The following is a 17,664-nucleotide window of genomic DNA, read 5'->3' on the forward strand; positions in this document are numbered from 1 at the left end:
GATATCAGTAGCTAATAGCATTTCCATTGCTAAAAGACACACCGAACCCATGGTTAATGGTGGAAAAAAAATTGTGCATTACTGAATGTACCAGGCTCAAGAGACACAGAAGTAAGTGTCTCAGTACAGTTAAATTCACTTCTGATTAATAGGTTGTCCCTCTAAATTAACTGATGACACACCGTCAAATAGGTGTCTGAACCCTAGATAAACACACTGCCTTTGGGGATAGATTTGGAGGGAATTGTGTTCCGTAGTTAATATCAATTTATAACCGGGTCTCTTTAGGATTGGAGTTTCCCAGGAGACACCGTGGGTGAGGGGTTGCCCTGTGACCAGGTTGTGTCAGAGCCTGGCCCAGTGCCTGGTGAGGCTGACCAGCTATATTAATATCAATTAATATCAATTAATGTTTAATTATCTAGTCTCCTGGACCACATCTGCTCTATAAAATAGTTCATTTGCTCTTCCTCAGCCACTGAGAACAGCTGGTTGATAAACCCCATCCGTTATGTTTCCTCTAGCACTCAAACATAGAAGGAGCAAAGCTGAATTCTGAGTATATAAGGCAGGATCTGTCTCAAGGGCTGGGGCTCCTTGTCCTTCCTGCCATCATGTCCTGAGATCCCCCCCAGGGATATTTTATAGGTAAGGGGATCTTTGCCTGTCATGATGCCCACCCAGCTGTCTAAGGAAGCCTCACTGCTTCTTCATAAATCTCATTTTGAATCGGTGCTGTGCCACTGTTTAGAACATCGTTTATATATAATGTGGTACTTCTTTTTAGTGGTTCTAAAATAGAGGCGTTAGAGGACTCAAGGGTGCCAGTGAGCACCGAGAGCCTGGATCCAGGATTATCCTAGGATGAGAATATTCTACACTCAGCAATTCTAAATTTGTTGTATTTTAGAAGTACGCTAAGTAACTGATAACTTAGAGGAACACATCAGTTTCTGTTAGAGTTAACAGATCCAGAGATCTGCTGAGATCTGAGATGTCTCACTCATCTTCCAGCTCAGCTCCCTCAGAAGCAAGAGACACACCTGCATCATTGCTTGGCAGTCAGGAGGGTCCAGCTTCTCTCACTGCATCTGTGCACGGGGAATGCCAGCCTTCCCACAGGGTTCCTCCATTCAGGAAAGACTCACATTGTGCCAGAGCAATTCCTTCCACTGATCCCAAACCCATTCTCCTTTTTCTGCCAAATGAAAGCTGTCTTTTAAGAAAATCATTTTCATAAGAATTGTAATCAGGAATTATGTCAAATAGGTGGGAAAGTACAGAGAAAAATAAAACAAATCCACATACCCATTGCCTGCTGCTGCTGCTAAGTCACTTCAGTCATGTCCAACTCTGTGCGACCCCATAGACGGCAGCCCACCAGGCTCCCCCGTCCCTGGGATTCTCCAGGCAAGAACACTGGAGTGGGTTGCCATTTCCTTCTCCAGTGCATGAAAGTGAAAAGTGAAAGTGAAGTTGCTCAGTTGTATCCGACTCTTTGCAACCCCATGGACTGCAGCCCACCAGGCTCCTCCGCCCATGGGATTTCCCAGGCAGCAGTACTGGAGTGGGGTGCCATTGCCTTCTCTGATATCCACTGCCTCAATCCAACTAAAGTTAACATTTTGTTGTACTTCAATCCTTGCTTTTTAAAGACATAAATTTGCAAGGCCATTGGAAGGCCTGCTATCCAACAATCCCATTCTTTTTCCAAGAGAACTACACTCCAGAAAAATGGCACATGTCCTCACGGCATAAGTACCTTTTGATGTTTGGATGTCTCATCAATGTCTTAGCATGTTTTTCCTTCCTCTGTGTGTGTGTGTGTATGTGTGTGTGTGATGAGATGGAGGAAAGCTTTAGTCCAAATTCAGGTCGTGTCCAAATGAAGTTTTAGCCCCAAGCCCAGTGCTTCATTCTCACTTGACTGTGAGAATGTTCATGAGTCTAGCTCACTTTTTTCTTCCTTTGTGCCTTGGCATTAATGTTAGTGAGTGTGGGGAGAGGAAAAGGCCTTGGTCTGCAGTCCATCTAAAAGATACCCCTCCCCTTCATTCTCCCTAAGGAAGGACAACCTGCCTGGGAAACACTGGCTTTTAGTTTTAAGGAATTTTGCTAAATTTGATAGTGGGATTCCTGCAAGTAGCTGCTGATTGGATTCTTCAGGAAGAAAGTGGCTCTATGTCCTTGAGAAAGAAGAAAGTGGCTCTATCTCCTTGACATATGTCTCCTGATTTTATAAACTGATTTGCCATTTTCAGGCACTGCAAAGGACCCCTTTACTCCCCATAATAACTTCAGGTTATTATGCTGCTGTGTGGTAGGCTGGCATCCCCAAAGTTGCAGGCACAGTCCTCATTTTCCTGCAATGATGGGGACAACTTTTCTGTTTTATTCCCATTGGTCAGCACTTTGGAGTCTGGTTTGGCCGCTGCAATGCACTGACCTATCTCACCAGGGACAAACTGCATTGATTCCTCTTCCTAGGTTGTAACTGATAGCTCAAAGCCCTCATTTTACAAGTATCATTTTCCTAAATAACATGCTAGGCTAGAACAGAGGCTATTCCAAATCTACAGACTCGTCCATACAATGAGGACACCACGCTAGATGTTCCAGTTTCAGTGTGGAGGAAGGGAAGGGTTTGCTCTTGTGCTACCAATTAGTTAATTTTACATTAATCACTTTAAAAATAGCATTTTTATTTTGGTGCTCTAATTCAAGGGCTTATATGCCAAGATTTCTGTTATAAAGTGCTTTCCTTGTGAGAAATACAAACAGGAAGTGGTCAGTGGACAGTAGGAACCGCTGGTGTTTATCTGGCAGCCCTCAGTCTTCCCACAACTTTTTTTTAATGATGAGAAGAGACATCAGATTTCTGGTTTTGTGTGTGTGTGAGAGAGAGAGAGATGGAGGAGGGGAAGTGAAAAGAAAAATAAAGCCATTCATCATCAACTACTTATTTTATGTAGAAAATGTTTTGTTTCCTGTTTATCGACCAAGCATTTGGTCCACCTTATGATTGAAAGATGATCTCCCTGTAACCTTGAACCTGCATAAGGTCAGCTGTGCCGTTTATAGAATGTGCAGAGCTGCACAGCTTGGGTGATGAAGGCCCATGTGACTTCCCATGTGATTTTCTGTAGGCTGACTTTCAGCAGAAAGCATGTGATGCTTCTCTCTAAGAGGATTCCTTAGGATGAGGACGTCCAGCCTTCCGGCACCCACCTTAAGGGTATTCTGGAGGGTGTTTTCAGCTTTTCCTGTCATACCTTTTGTGTGCAGAAATAGAAATGCTAACCCAAGACAAAGGGAAAAGGAAAAAGGAGGAAGAACCCTCCAACCTATTGGCAGCAAAAGGATTTGCCCCTGGCCCCTCTTGGGTTAATCTCCCTGGTGGCTCAAACGGTAAATGTGTCTGCCTGAAATGTGGGAGACCTGGGTTCGATCGCTGGGTTGGGAAGATCCTCTGAAGAAGGAAATGGCAACCCATTCCAGTACTCTTGCTTGGAAAATTCCATGGATGGAGGAACCTGATAGGCTATACTCGATGGGATCGCAAAGAGTCGGACATGACTGAGCGACTTCACTCACTCACTCCTCATGGGTTTAGGGGTTTGTGTCCCCTTTATGGCAGCCTTGCTCCCTTCATGAGAAGCTTCTCATTGTGGTGGCTTCAGCTGTTGCAGAGCACGGGTTCTAGGCATGCGGGCTTTAGTTGTTGTGGGGCAGGGGCTTAGTTGCTACACAACATGTGGGATCCTTCCAGGCCAGGGATCGAACCCATGTCTCCTGAAGTGGCAGGCAGATTCTTACTCCACTATAACACCAGGGAGGTCTGACGCTCACTTTTATATCAGCTCCCAAACTTGGAAAGGTGGGAACTTATTTGAGGCACAAATCTTCTAGATCTCTACAAAGCATACAGCCTAATGCCTCCTTGTGAAAAGCCCATTTATTCACTCTCTGCTCCTGCTTGGTGGTATCAGCCCTCAGAAAGGACTGTGGTTGCTTTTCCCCCACTTTTGATACGATGCTCTGAATTTCTCCTTTCCCTGGTTGACCTGAGGCCAGTTAAACTCCGAGTGACTTAGAAGGCATTGATGTATTTCACCTCTGTGCTCTCTCTCCAGCCTTAGCTTCCCATGATACTTGATTTGAAAAGAAAAATGTCCTGATCTCACTCATTTAATTTCGTTTTCGTCCAGAATCTAAGTCTTCAAAAATGTATGGTGAGAACTGAGGATAAAATTGGGATGCGATGGATTTGAAAACTGCAGTTTTTTTTTTCATTCCCGTTACAATCCCATGCCATGTGTTCATCTTCTCTAGGTAACAGCGACCAGTCCGGATCCCAGGAGAAGCTGCTTGTTGACAGCCAGGGCTTGAGCGGATGCTCTCCACGAGACTCAGGATGCTATGAAAGCAGTGAGAATTTGGAAAATGGTACTGTCAGCACAGATAATCACAGCTGCATGTCATACGCAAGCCTTCTGGGCCATTTCTTGGTGTCTGTGCTTTGGCTAATGACTATCTTTCTTCCGCAGCCTGAGCCATTGCTTTTGAGAAAACTACAAATAGGGAGAGGAGCTTTTCCAGGGCAACTAACTGGTGCTTGATTCAGATCCTTAGGTGGGAGGAAAATCTCTCAAGAATCTGGGGAATGGATGATGCTGAGAGATGAGTAGAGAGATCTTTTCATTAGTTACTCTTCCATCCTGCAGCAGCACCTAACTGGAAAGAGCTTAAACTTATGTGTTAGAGAAAGGGACCCCAAACTTCCCATTGTCTTGCAACTCTCGGAGATTAGCCCTCCTTCTACCTCTGGACCATGAAAAAAGTCAAGGGGGTTTAGAGTGGGGAGACCTGGAGTGCATAGCCAAAGACTTGGGTCAAATTACATCTCCAACCATCCCTTGCTCTTACCTCTAAAATCGGTAATATGAGTTTCTCTTTTATAGCTTGTTCTAAGACTTAAAAGTAATAATATATCAGAAATACCTAGCATTTTGTAAACACTGATTATGAATGAGGCAGTGGGCTAGGTGCATATGTATGCAATTTGCTAATTATCGCTCAAATCCTGCAGTGCATATCTTTTAAGTGAAGATGCTAAAGAGAAACAACAACAACTGAAGCTCTTGTTCTCTTCCTCTTGGCACCGCTCTGGCTCCTAATGGTCTTGCAGTCAATGAAAGACAGTTTTCTTGTTTTTTTTTTTTTTTTTTTGCCACCCCATATAGCATGTGGGATCTTAGTTCCCCGACAAATAATGGAACCTGAGCCTTGTGCATTGGAAGACAGCGTTTTAACCACTGAACTGCCAGGGAAATCCGAATGATAAACAGTATTTTAGACCTGATTTTCCAATACCATAAGCATTTTCAAGCCCAAACTCTTAACTACTTAATGTCGTCATGCATCAGCCAGGGATATCTGGGCTTAGTTGAACTTCAAGCCAGAAGGGATTTGTTTGTATATGTTATATATATAGTTTGTGTATGTTATCATAAGTACCTTCACAAATCATAGTTTGGATGAAAGAAGGCTGACCTATTTCGGGAACAAGGAAAAAGGCAACATATTCCATAAAAGATCTCTGCCTATTTGTTTGCTTATTTGGTCTGAGGAGCAGGAATATCCTAGGGCTTAGGACTCTTGTTCATGAGTCTCTCATTTCAATATGAGAATTTCAAGAAGCCCCGCTGAGAACATTGTTACAAAACTAGGGCATGAAAGTTTGGTTTCTTCAGATCATTATCATCCATCACCTCAGTTTTTCTTCTTAAATAGACAGTAAACCTAAGCAGGGCTGGCCCTGAACATTCAAATCGGGGACCGCAATAGCAGAATGACTCCTTCCATAAACAGATACATCATGGCAGCAGTATGTCATCATTTCAGTAGGAAAATATCTAAATTCATATTAAAATAATGTGAAAAGTCTGACTTTATTCAAATATTGCTTCATTGTTTTGAAAGCTAGATCTCTAAATGAAGAGTACATGATTAAATCATAAATATTACATTTTCATTAGACAAAAAAAATCTCAAAACTTCAGACCAGCTAGACAGAAAGAGTATAATTACCCACATCTGATATGGTACTTCCTTCCCACTCAGAGAGCATGCATGACTAGGGGCTCAGAGTTATGGTGCCCAAAACTTCACACGTTGGGCCAGCCCTCCTCATGGTCTAGTTTTTGAAAGTTATTGGAGAATAACTTTAGTTCACAGAGTAGGTCCCATACCCACTACAAATGATGGACTCAGTTTGAATCAGTGGTTTACTTATATCTTCCATAGTTTAATGCATTTCATAGTTTAATGAAAAGACATTCAATAAATAGGTTTTGGACCAGTGGGATCAACCGTCAATTTCACTTTGCTGAGTAGAAGTATACAGTGTGCATAGGAAATGGCTAGAAGTCCACAATTCAAATCAACTAAAAGCACTTTAAAAGGAAGATGTTTTCAAACTAGATTTTGACATTTTCCGCCCAAACTTTTCTGCTTTCTCCACAAAATAGTTAAGGATATGGTACCTGTCCCAACCTTTGCTTTTTCACACATGAAACCAAGCTGCACGACTTTGCTCTGGTTTTACTAGGAAACAGCGGGTTTACAGCAGCAGTGCCTCTTGTGCAGTTTGTAACTTCTGATTCGGGAGCTCATGCTGCTTGAAGCTCTGGTTTTTATCCATGATCTTTGGGATCCTGCAAGCCCCAGAGGCCTGGAGGGGGCACTTGGTGGGGTGAGTGATGGTGGCCACAGTAGAGGGGCTGGGCCTCAGCCTTGAACGACCTCCACACTTCAACTTTGCTCTGTTTTATGAATGAAGCTTCATTACAAAGGATCCTCCTGCTTTGAAAATCACTGATTTCAAAAGTATACTGTTCTGAAAAAAGACAATTCTCTTACCATTATGAACACCGTGGTAATTTTTTCCTTTCTGACCTCTTCACCGTTCTCCTTTCCAGTTAGCCTCTGCTGACTGCGGTGTGAGGTGAATAAATTCCTTCTAAAATACCTGCAGCCATAAAACTGAAATTGTGTGTCTCCTATGTCCTTTCCTTTTTGCAATAAAAACCAACATTTGAGTGTTGGGAACTATTAGGTCCATAAGGAAAACAATTTACCAGGTAGACCATCCATCAGGGCCACACGAGCAGCGAGCGGTATCTTAAATGCCTCAGCTGCATGACCGAAGGACAGAGCGATATCAAGAGGGAGGACCATCTGAGGGCCGTGAGTCTTGTTCATTGTTTCCCTGTCCTAACAGCCCAGAGGTAGTCCATAGGAAATTCCAGATGGCTCACTGTCTCAAACAGAAAGGGAGTCCTAAGTGGATGGGGATCAGATGCACTCAGTGTTACAGTTACTCGGTGTTACGCAGCGAGCAGCTCTGTTCATCAAGCAGCGGAAGCAGTTAGTATCAGTCAGCGATTGTTAAGTAGACTGTGGCTGGTTGATAAGTTTAGTTATCAGCCTGACAGTTTACTTTAATGAGGTCTGTCGCTTCACTTGTTATTAGAACCGTATTGGTATCTTAAAGGCTCACTGGCAGTAGGCTTACCTAAGCTTGTTTACTCATTGTTACCAGGATTGGCTGACGGTTTGCAGGATACATTTATTTTACACGCTTGAACAAAACACAAAGCAGTGAGGGCTTGAAAGACATTTTGAGGGTTCAGTGGTTACCAGTGAACCTGGGCGGGGGGGATACCATTTAAAGCAATGGTCCCCTACCTTTTTTGGCATCAGGGACCGGTTTCGTGGAAGACAATTTTTCCATGGACGAGGATGGAGGGAGGGATGGTTTGGGGGTGATTCGAGGTCATTATATTTATTGCACGCTTAATTTCTGTTACTGTTGCATCAGTTCCACCTCAGATTATGGGGCCTTTGATCCCGGAGTTTGGAGATTCCCCTGCGTAAAGAACCTGTCCCCTTTGCAACCATGGTCTTAGGAAACTGTACTCTAATCAGAAATCCGTCAGTGTGGTTCCTTAGTGGGATATGGATAATGCCTTCTTCCACACTGACTACAGCTGCAAACAGACATTAGGTCTAGATTTATATTATTGCCTGACACAGCATATTTTCTTTCCACATAACTCAATTAACTTTCATTTCCCCGAGTCCCTTAATAAGACTAAGAATTCTTTCTAAAGAATAAAAATGGAACCACAGTAGCTCCCCATCACCAGTGGTGACTCTATGTCCTTAGTGTAATTCCACAACGGGATATGGGAGTTGGAGATTTCAATAACGTTAGCGCACCTTTTACATCAGTTTGATTGATTTGCTTTTTAAAATGCGATTGTAAAAATCTCCTTGCCTTGTAGGCAAGACTCGGAAAACCGGCCTCTCTGCCAAGTCATCCACCGAGTCCAGCTTGAAGTCTTTCAACAGGAACCAGCTGGGCAACTACCCAACCTTGCCTTTGACAAAGTCAGTGGATGCTTTGAAGCAGGGGGGGGAAGGGAGGCTGGGCGGTGGTCTCACCCCTCTCGCTTCCAAGAGCTGTGATCCCCCGTGTATGACTGATTTGAATAAAAACCGAAGGAGTCTCCCCGTTTCCATCTGCCGGAGCTGTGAGACCCTGGAGGGCCCCCAGACCGTGGAGACTTGGCCCCGGTCCCACTCCCTGGACGACCTTCAAGGAGAGCCTGAGAAAGGTGTGCCTGGCGAGGTGACAGAACCCTCCCCTCAGACTGTACCTGAAGTGCCACAAAAGACAGCCCCCTCCGTCACAAAGGTTCCAAGCCCCAAACAAGATTCTGCTGTTGACAATGCATTGCTACTGACCCAAAGCAAGAGATTTTCTGAACCTCAGAAAACGACTACTAAGAAACTGGATGGCCTGATGGGGCCCTTTTCACGGGGTACATCCCCCCCTCCGTGTTTGCCCAAAACCTTTGACACCCAACTGCCTGCCATTAAACCCAGTTTAACACGGACGCCTCTGGAGGGTCACAGGAAAGGACTCGATTTCGAAGGAACACATCACCCCCCGGGCACCAAAGAAGGCATGGATGCTGAGCAGAGGGGCCCTGAGATCAGAACGCAGGCCAAACCTCCTGTCCAGCCTCCGCCTGTTCCCGCCAAGAAGAGCAGGGAGCGCCTCGCCAACGGGCTGCATCCTGTCCCTCCTGGTCCCCCCGGCATCCCCAGCCCCGACGCACCCGGCCTGCCACTTAAAAAGGGCAGCCCTGGTGGCCCCAGCGACTGTCCCCCGGCGGTGGCAGCGGCCAGGCCTCCCCCGGGGCCCGAGCCAGGCAGCCCGCCAAGCACCAGGGCACCACCCTGGCTGTCGGAGCTGCCTGAGAGCGCCAGCCTCCAGGAACACGGCGTGCGGCTTGGGCCCGCGCTGGCCAGGAAGGTCTCCTGCGCCCGCGGGCTGGACCTGGAAATGCTTACTGAGAACAAGCTGCGGGCAGAAGGCATTGACCTCACCGAGGAGCCCTATTCTGATAAGGTATCCGAGGCCCTGGCCCCCCACCCCTGTAAGTTGGGGGTGCCAGGCAGGAACAATGATATTGCCCCCTGACGGCAGCTGGTGGCAGACAGTGGCAGGGCATGGGGCCCTTGTCACCTTGCACTGGGTGTCCAGATGAATAGGGAGCACAGTGCCCAGATTAAATGCAAACACAGCCTTGGGGGATTTCTTTTTCTTTCCCTTCTCTTCTTTCACTTGTTTGTATTTAATTTTGGCCAACTGTTCTTTGCGATAAGAACTATCTGTGATTACTAGAACCAGGTCCTGAAACAAAGCTCCAGTTTCCATGTGTTACTCACCATCTTTCTATTTAAACTTTAACAAATCCCCATTTCATTTCATTGGATGTTAAATTGAATTAATAATAACTTTCATAAGTACCTCTTAGAAGTATTAATAGGAGCAAATGTTAATAAGATCAATATAAACCTACTTCGAAAACTGTGGAGCCCTCAGTTCAGTTCAGTCGCTCAGTCATGTCCGACTCTTTGTGACCCCATGAATCGCAGCACACCAGGCCTCCCTGTCCATCACCAACTCCCGGAGTTCACTCAGACTCACATCCATCGAGTCCGTGATGCCATCCAGTCATCTCATCCTCTGTCTTCCCCTTCTCCTCCTGCCCCCAATCCCTCCCAGCATCAGAGTCTTTTCCAATGAGTCAACTCTTCGCATGAGGTGGCCCAAGTACTGGAGTTTCAGCTTTAGCATCATTCCCTCCAAAGAAATCCCAGGGCTGATCTCCTTCAGAATGGACTAGTTGCATCTCCTTGCAGTCCAAGGGACTTTCAAGAGTCTTCTCCAACTCCCCAGTTCAAAAGCATCAATTCTTCAGCGCTCAGCTTTCTTCACAGTCCAACTCTCACATCCATACATGACTGCTGAAAAAACCATAGCCTTGGCTAGACAGACCTTTGTTGGCAAAGTAATGTCTCTACTTTTGAATATGCTATCTGGGTTGGTCATAACTTTCCTTCCAAGGAGTAAGCATCTTTTAATTTCATGGCTGATTCAGATGTAAATGGGGCTTCCCAGGTGACACTAGAGGTTAAGAACCCACCTGCCAGTGCAGGAGATAAAAGAGATGCAGGTTTGACCCCTGGGTCAGGAAGATCTTCTGGAGAAGGAAATGGCAACCCACTCCAGTATTCTTACCTAGAGAATCCCATGGACAGAGGAGCCTGGTGGGCCCCAGTCCCATGGGGTCGCAAAGAGTTGGACATGACTGAAGCGCTACTTAGCATCATTCAGATATAATAATTATACTGTATGATATCTGTATGGGTAACTGGGGATAAAAGATTATATAAAATACCCCCATTGCACCAAAAACATTGAGAACTATAATGAAAACTCATTTCTCATTTGTGAAAAACACATATAAACATGTCGAACTGTGTGTGTGCTCAGTCACTCAGTCCTTTTCAGCTCTTTTGAGACACTGTGGACTATAGTCTGCCAAGCTCCTCTATCCATGGAATTTTCCTGGCAAGAACACTGGAGTGGGTTGCCATTTCCTCCTCCAGAGGATCTTCCCCACCCAGGGATTGAACCTGAGTCTCCAGCATTGCAAGAGGATCCTTACCTCTGAGCCACCGGGAAAGCCCAGAGTACATCTACCAATATCAAAATGACTTTGAAGACAAATACATGAAAATAGACGCAGCTGTATGTTAGTCCTGGAAATGCATGAATTGTTCTAATGCATTCCTGAGAGTCTTTGTTATAAGCGCCTTATGACCCTGAATGCCTTATGATAAAATACTCCTCTGCCTTCTTAATATTTAGTGAATGAACCCCTTTGAGTGGAAAGTAGTGGAAATTTTACTGTATAGTAAATGCTGGCCTAGTGTAACTCTTTGTAGCTGAGGGACTAACAGTAGATGAGCTATAGAGCACAAGTTTGCCCTTCAGTAACCTTTTGCAAAATGATCACATAGAGTGAGGTGAGGACCTTAGACCCCACAATGGAGGGTGATTGTGTTCTATTTTAACCATCTTTCAAGATGTATTTCCAGAGCTCATCACTACCTAAAAGATAAAGATGTAAAATATTCTCTCTAAAATATTTGTCCTGACACTAAAGAAAATAGATTCACTTCAAATTAAAACTGTTGGTCCTACTTTCCAGTAGCTAAATGTCTTATCCTACCTTATGGTTGCTGTTCTTGGAGAAAGAAGAAGATCCTCGCAGCCCTTGCTAAGAGATTTCTGTTCTTGCTCGCAGCACGGCCGCTGTGGAATTCCTGAGGCCCTGGTGCAGAGATACGCAGAAGACTTAGACCAGCCGGAAAGGGATGTTGCCACCAACATGGACCAGATCCGTGTCAAGCTGCTGCGGAAGCAGCACCGCATGGCGGTGAGCAGCCCACGGTTCAGGGCTCCCCTCACCCAGCTTTCTGAAGTCCATTCAGTTATAGGGCTTAATGATGGGCATGCTGGTAGCCAGAGAAGCCCAGGGTTCCTTCTAAGATATCAAAGGGAGACCCCTGGGGGAAGGTAATACGTATTCAGCCTGCAGAGTTTTAAAAATACAGTTTCAGAAAGAAAAAGATGAAAATTATCCATAATCCCAGAACTGTGGAAAAAAAATCCATTTGGTTATTTCTCTGCACGTGTATAATAGTACATGTACAATTTGGAAACCTTAATGTTTTCAGTTATCAGATTGTGAACCTATTTCTTTGTTACTGAAATTATTTAATATTATTTATGTTTCAAAGTGTTCTAGTAGATGTGTCTTAGTTCAGCTAATTCCATATTATTAAGACATTTATTTTAAATAATTGAGTGAAGAATGTCCTGGTTAATAAATTCTATAGACTTTGTTGACTAATTTCTGAGGATATAGTCCTTCAAGAGGATTTGCTTCATTAAGACTTCAGAAAATCTCAAGAATTTGCACATTTGGTGGTAAATTGCCTTTCTGAGAGGTATCTCACTTGGCCTTCACAGAAGTCAAGTATAAATGTCCATTTCCCTGCCCTAGCCAACATTTATTATTGTATTTTTAATTCTTTATAGTTGATTAATTTTAATTAACGCTTAATTTAATAAATGCTGAATTTTCTGGATGTTAGTGTAGATTCAAAATACAGAAGAAAATCTACTTTGTATGAGTATCATTGCTTTTCTGGATATCTTATTTTTTCACACTATCACATAGGTTTGGTTCTTCAGTCACCATAGGGATCATTGATTGAAGAGTGTGACCACCATGAGACAAAAGAGCCAGAAACATAAATGGTGATGGTTTGGAGACTTCCACACTTAATTGCGGTTAGATCTAATTCCAAGTACTTTCTGGGACCTCAGACACTTTCTTGAGGATTTGTTTCACCTTGAGAAGCCAAGAAAGAATTCTTGATGCTTTGACATCTCATGGTATTATCCCTTTCTGATAGTGTAGTATTAATATAACATTTCTGCCTAGCTCTCCTCTTAGGCAGAGAAGAAAGAGCTCTCCAGTGGCACTGGTCAAATCTTGATGAAATCGCTTTCTTTGTTTTCCTAGATCCCAAGTGGTGGACTCACAGAAATCTGCAGGAAGCCCCTCTCTCCTGGCTACGTGTCATCCGTGTCGGATTGGCTGGTTTCCATTGGTCTGCCCATGTATGCCAGTGCCCTCTCTGAGGCAGGCTTTAGCACCCTGGGCCAAGTGCCTTCTCTGTCCCACACTTGCCTTCAGGAGGCTGGCATCACAGAGGAGAGACACATAAGCAAGCTCGTGTCTGCAGCCAGACTCTTCAAACTGCCACCAGGCCCCGAGGCCATGTAGCCAGGCCCGAAATGGGCCTCCCTGGACAAGAGCCACCCGTTCACTGTGCTCATGATGCTGATGCAATTCCTCCTTGGCTGGACATGCATACCAGACCCAGGAGAAAGGCCCAGTGTGTTGCCAACAGAACTCGGAATCTTGGCACAGGACTGATGACCTTCTCTTCTCCAGAAAAGCCCCCACCAGGAAATTGGTGTGGTTCTCTGTGACCCCCAAAGGAAAGACAAGCACTTAGTTTTGTTTTCAGGATACAGTAGAACCAAGATGCCGATTTGCCACAAATGCTTTGCCCACAGTCTGCCTTGGTGCACTGGGCAGGGGCAGGGGGCAGGGGGAGAGGCTGCCTGTCCCGTTTCTCAGCATGCTCCTCACTCTTTCGTCACCCTGCAGGGTTGCTGAGGCCCAGACAGGCTTTAGCCAGGCCAAAGTAACAGCCTCGGGAGTGATTGTACACTATTGATCAGGCTCATGTGTTCAAAAGTAAGAAAATCTGGCTGCACTGGAAAAAGAAAGCCCTATTCTCCTTTAGGTAAACAAGAGACGTTTTAATAATTGCTTTCTAGCAAATCAGCATTTATTTGCCTTAATGTAAGCTTTTAAGCAGTTATCTAACCTAGTGTTCACTACCTTGTAACCGTAGTTCCAGATCCTCAGCTTAGACTGCCATCTAACGTACGTGGGATGTTTCCAACAGAAATCGGCTTTTCTAATTGTCTCACTCTAATGTGGCTTATTTTATAGGGGTGTTTATCAGGCCAGGATTCATGTTGACTTTCAGATTTTCAGCTAACTAAATCTGGTAAAAAGCTCACTGAAATTCACAAAGATATCATGTGTGAGAGTATGTTTGTGTGTTTGAGGTTATGATCTTTAATTTTAATCAGTTTAGTGTTGTTACCATGTTGGTCATTGTGCTGCAGTGTTGACTTGGAATCTTGACCAGGTCCATTCCAAAATTCGGTCATCGGATAACAGAGTACCTTTGCAAAAAGTCATTGTAAGTTGAATATTTAAGGAAGACTTTCTTTAAAGGGAAATAGTTTATAAGATATTTTAAAAGATTTTTTTCCTGGTTTTATAGTTAAAATACTGTTTTCCATCTTATTTAGGTAATTCACTTAAACATAATAAAGGTTCATTATGGAGCCAAACAAACTATATTGGCCATGTATTAAATAGTTGCATATTGTCAGTTCTTTTCCAACTGATTTCAGCATTCTCTTTTAATCTATTGTCTGATTTTCTAGCAGACAGAAATTGTTTCCAGTTGCTTATAAAATTATTTTCTTTTACATTCTTATCATGAGCCCTATTTTAAGCATTGGGTATGATCATTTCTGGTAGAAATGTTTAGAGTCGTGATTTAAAAGTTCTGTAATATTTTATCTACTCATTAAAACAAATGATATCCCTTAGGGGAGAGCGGGGAAAAAAGGTGTTTTCATGAATTACAAAGCCATTTTACCATTTGCTTTAAAATAGATCTGGATCCATATTTCTGAGGAAAAGGACATTCTCAGGTAATATTTTTTCCATGCTTTGGGTATGAATTTTAAAGAATAATATATATTTCTTCAATAATAGTCACCTTCTATAAGATGCCATGTAAGAAGTTGTGGAACACTAGAAGAAAAAGCTAAAGCGGCCAAATTTCTGTTGAACTTTTCAGCCCATTATGACATTCCTGTGGGATGTGACATTCCATGTAAAGGGTAAGGAGGCTGCAGGCTCTGCTGTGACTATGTCATTGGAAGGGATTTCATGTGTGAAGGAGAGGATGCTCTAAAATGGATGGGCTCCTCACCCCACGTTTTCGGTGCCTCATCGTGACTTGTGAGAGAGCCTGCTCAGAGTTGAAGCTGAGCTAAAAGACCACACATACCAGGAAGTCCTATAGTCAGGTGGTACATAGGAGCAAAGGAGAAGGGAGAATTGTACGTGAATTTCCTAGTGTTGGTTCATTTTCACTGTAAGATTTCCACGTACGTAACAGAGGTGCCAGAAAAGTGAACTCTCTGAATATGAGTTTTTAAGAATGCCAAACCGTATTTTTTTTTCCATTCTTCTTTGGAAATCATTGCCTTTGCCTAGAAGTGAAATTCAGGGACCATGAATCATTTTCAGTGGAAGGGCTTCCTAGTCTGTGGGATTTGAGGTGATTTTTACTTTATTGTGCTTTTTATTAAAATCCTTTTGTTTTTAAACTTTTAGTATTTGGTCTTCTTTTGCTTTAAACTTTTAAATTGACCTTAGAAAAGCCTGAATGCTTGCATGTGACATTTGACTGAGATGGTTTGCAGCCGCCTGTGGATGCCGGAAGACAGGTGGCCGGCTTCAGCAATATCCGGTTTTCATCCGTTGCACTTGGTGCCGAATGTTAGGAAGGGTGAACACTGTTGTTTTAGGAAAGCACAAGAGAGACCTGGAGAGGCAGTTTGGCTCAGGTAGCTACACATCCGTTGTGTGTCATTTTTCTCTTTGAAGCTGTCTATAAGGAAATGCAGCCAGCCCCAACCACTACTTACATTCCCAGATAAGCAAGAAGTAGATAGATTGTTCACGGCCTTGCCTTACTCAGAGGCCCTTTTCTCTTTTCCTGTACCCAGGGATGGGTGAAATTGGAAATAAGTAGTCTGTTGAAAATTAGTTCCTGACAGAGCAAAGTTTGCTTTCATAATTGCAGCAAAAGAAGTCAGTTCACCAAGTCAATGCTGCACGTGTGTACTGTAAAAAAAAAGTCTGAGTCCACGTTATCTCGATTTTAAATTGATAAACAAGAAACTGTCAAGCAAGTTATATAACAACTAACAACATTGCACTTTCTGTATATGAAATCAATATTTAAATAACTTATTTTTCTCCATTGCTGTTCTTAAACATTGTAAGTAGCTGTAATATACCAGTACCAATATGTTCTTGCGATTGCTTCAGCCCAAGAAAGCTGTGTATTGTTTTAAAAATTGTAAAAAATTATTGTGATGATTCATTTAGCAAAAAGAGGTGGACAGAAGGGTTTTCCTATGTATCAAAACTTGTCTATAATTATGTCATCTATGTACCTAGGAAAAAAATAAATAAATTTCTTCAGTTGAATCTGTCTCTTTTGTTGTTCCCTAGGTATTTCAAAGGTGAGTAGAATGAAAGGGAATTAATGAGGTGTGGTTTAAGGATAAAATGTATTGCAAAAATAGTAGTTGTATACAACTATACTGCCATATTATTTCTGTCACATCACCAAAACTCACTATCACATTCAAATTCTCCTTGACAACTTATTTCAGTTTTTTTTCCAAATATTGCATAGTCAAGTCACATAATCACAGTATCTTACCCCAGAAAGAGATTTGGGAAGTCATCTCTAGTCTAAGCCCATTTTTTTCAATGAAGAATTTGAGTCCACACAGACTTGCCCCATATCATAGGTATCAATAGTTAAATGGAAATAATCCAAGTCTTCCTCTGAGAGAGAAAAACTTCTAGATTGGGATATCCTAGAAATTAAGCAATTTGACAAAATTGCTTAATTCATCATTTTCAACTTAGTGTACCTCAATTGATATAAAAACATGTTTTTAATTAAGAAGAAGTGTATAATTCAACCTTTTGAGTAGATAATACACGCACTTGATACAAACCCAAAAGCGACCCTTTCCTTTTCTTCCAGCCACCTGTTTCTCACACTACAGGTCAGTATTACAACCACTGTTTGCGTGCCTTTTCAGAAAAGCTCTATTTACAAATAAAACTGAATAAGCTTTTTTCCATATAGGAATGACAGCGTTTCCCCATGGTTTTTCACTTAGCATGTGGAATTGCTGTGTTATGTATAGAATTTTGATAGAATAGTTTAAATCCACTGGTGGATTTCAATAAAGGTAAGCTTTACCATGATAAGTCTTACTTACAAATCATGGTTTTACTCCCCACTCGCCCAATCCATTTTGTAAATGGGGCTATTTCATGTATTCTTAGAGTCTGGGGTTCCTCTGAAGTGAGGCATTATTTTTAAAGAATTGATCATAAACCTCAAATCTTGTTTCTCTCAAGCTGACTCCTAAGATTCTATAGCTCAACTCATAGAAAATAGTTTTTTTTATGATCCCTAAGAAACCTTGATTGGATTCTTGGTATTTGTTATAACTTGGCTTCATGTGTGGATGCTTATGTTGTATTCATTTAGAAGTTATAGGAACATAAATTTGATTACCGGAAGGAGACAAGGAAAGGGTGGTTCCCATCTCACCACACAACTTATTTGGGGGCATCTTAGAATAAAGACTTTCTTTATTCTGTAATAATGTAATAAGAATTTACTGTAATAATGACTGACTGTATTTCTGAGGATCGACTCAGAGGGAAGTGTACACGGGACTTCTAGGGGTGT

The 17,664-nt window shown here is 42.8% G+C and overlaps 1 protein-coding gene across 5 annotated transcripts in view; it reads left to right on the forward strand.

Moving 5' to 3' along the window:
• The window catches only part of SASH1 (SAM and SH3 domain containing 1), a 261,529-nt gene extending 245,156 nt beyond the window's left edge, over window positions 1-16,373 (forward strand). For all 5 annotated transcript variants that reach the window (XM_069598656.1, XM_069598655.1, XM_069598657.1 and 2 more), the window contains 4 exons: window positions 4,333-4,446; window positions 8,349-9,481; window positions 11,730-11,861; window positions 13,017-16,373. In XM_069598656.1, coding sequence (XP_069454757.1) covers window positions 4,333-4,446; window positions 8,349-9,481; window positions 11,730-11,861; window positions 13,017-13,280 — 1,643 coding nt within the window. In that variant the 3' untranslated portion in view covers window positions 13,281-16,373. The remainder of the gene's footprint in view (window positions 1-4,332; window positions 4,447-8,348; window positions 9,482-11,729; window positions 11,862-13,016) is intronic.
• The last annotated feature ends 1,291 nt before the right edge of the window (window positions 16,374-17,664 follow it).

The sequence above is a fragment of the Ovis canadensis genome, chromosome 8 (genome assembly GCF_042477335.2).
Source record: "Ovis canadensis isolate MfBH-ARS-UI-01 breed Bighorn chromosome 8, ARS-UI_OviCan_v2, whole genome shotgun sequence".
In the NCBI taxonomy this organism is placed as follows: domain Eukaryota; kingdom Metazoa; phylum Chordata; class Mammalia; order Artiodactyla; family Bovidae; genus Ovis; species Ovis canadensis.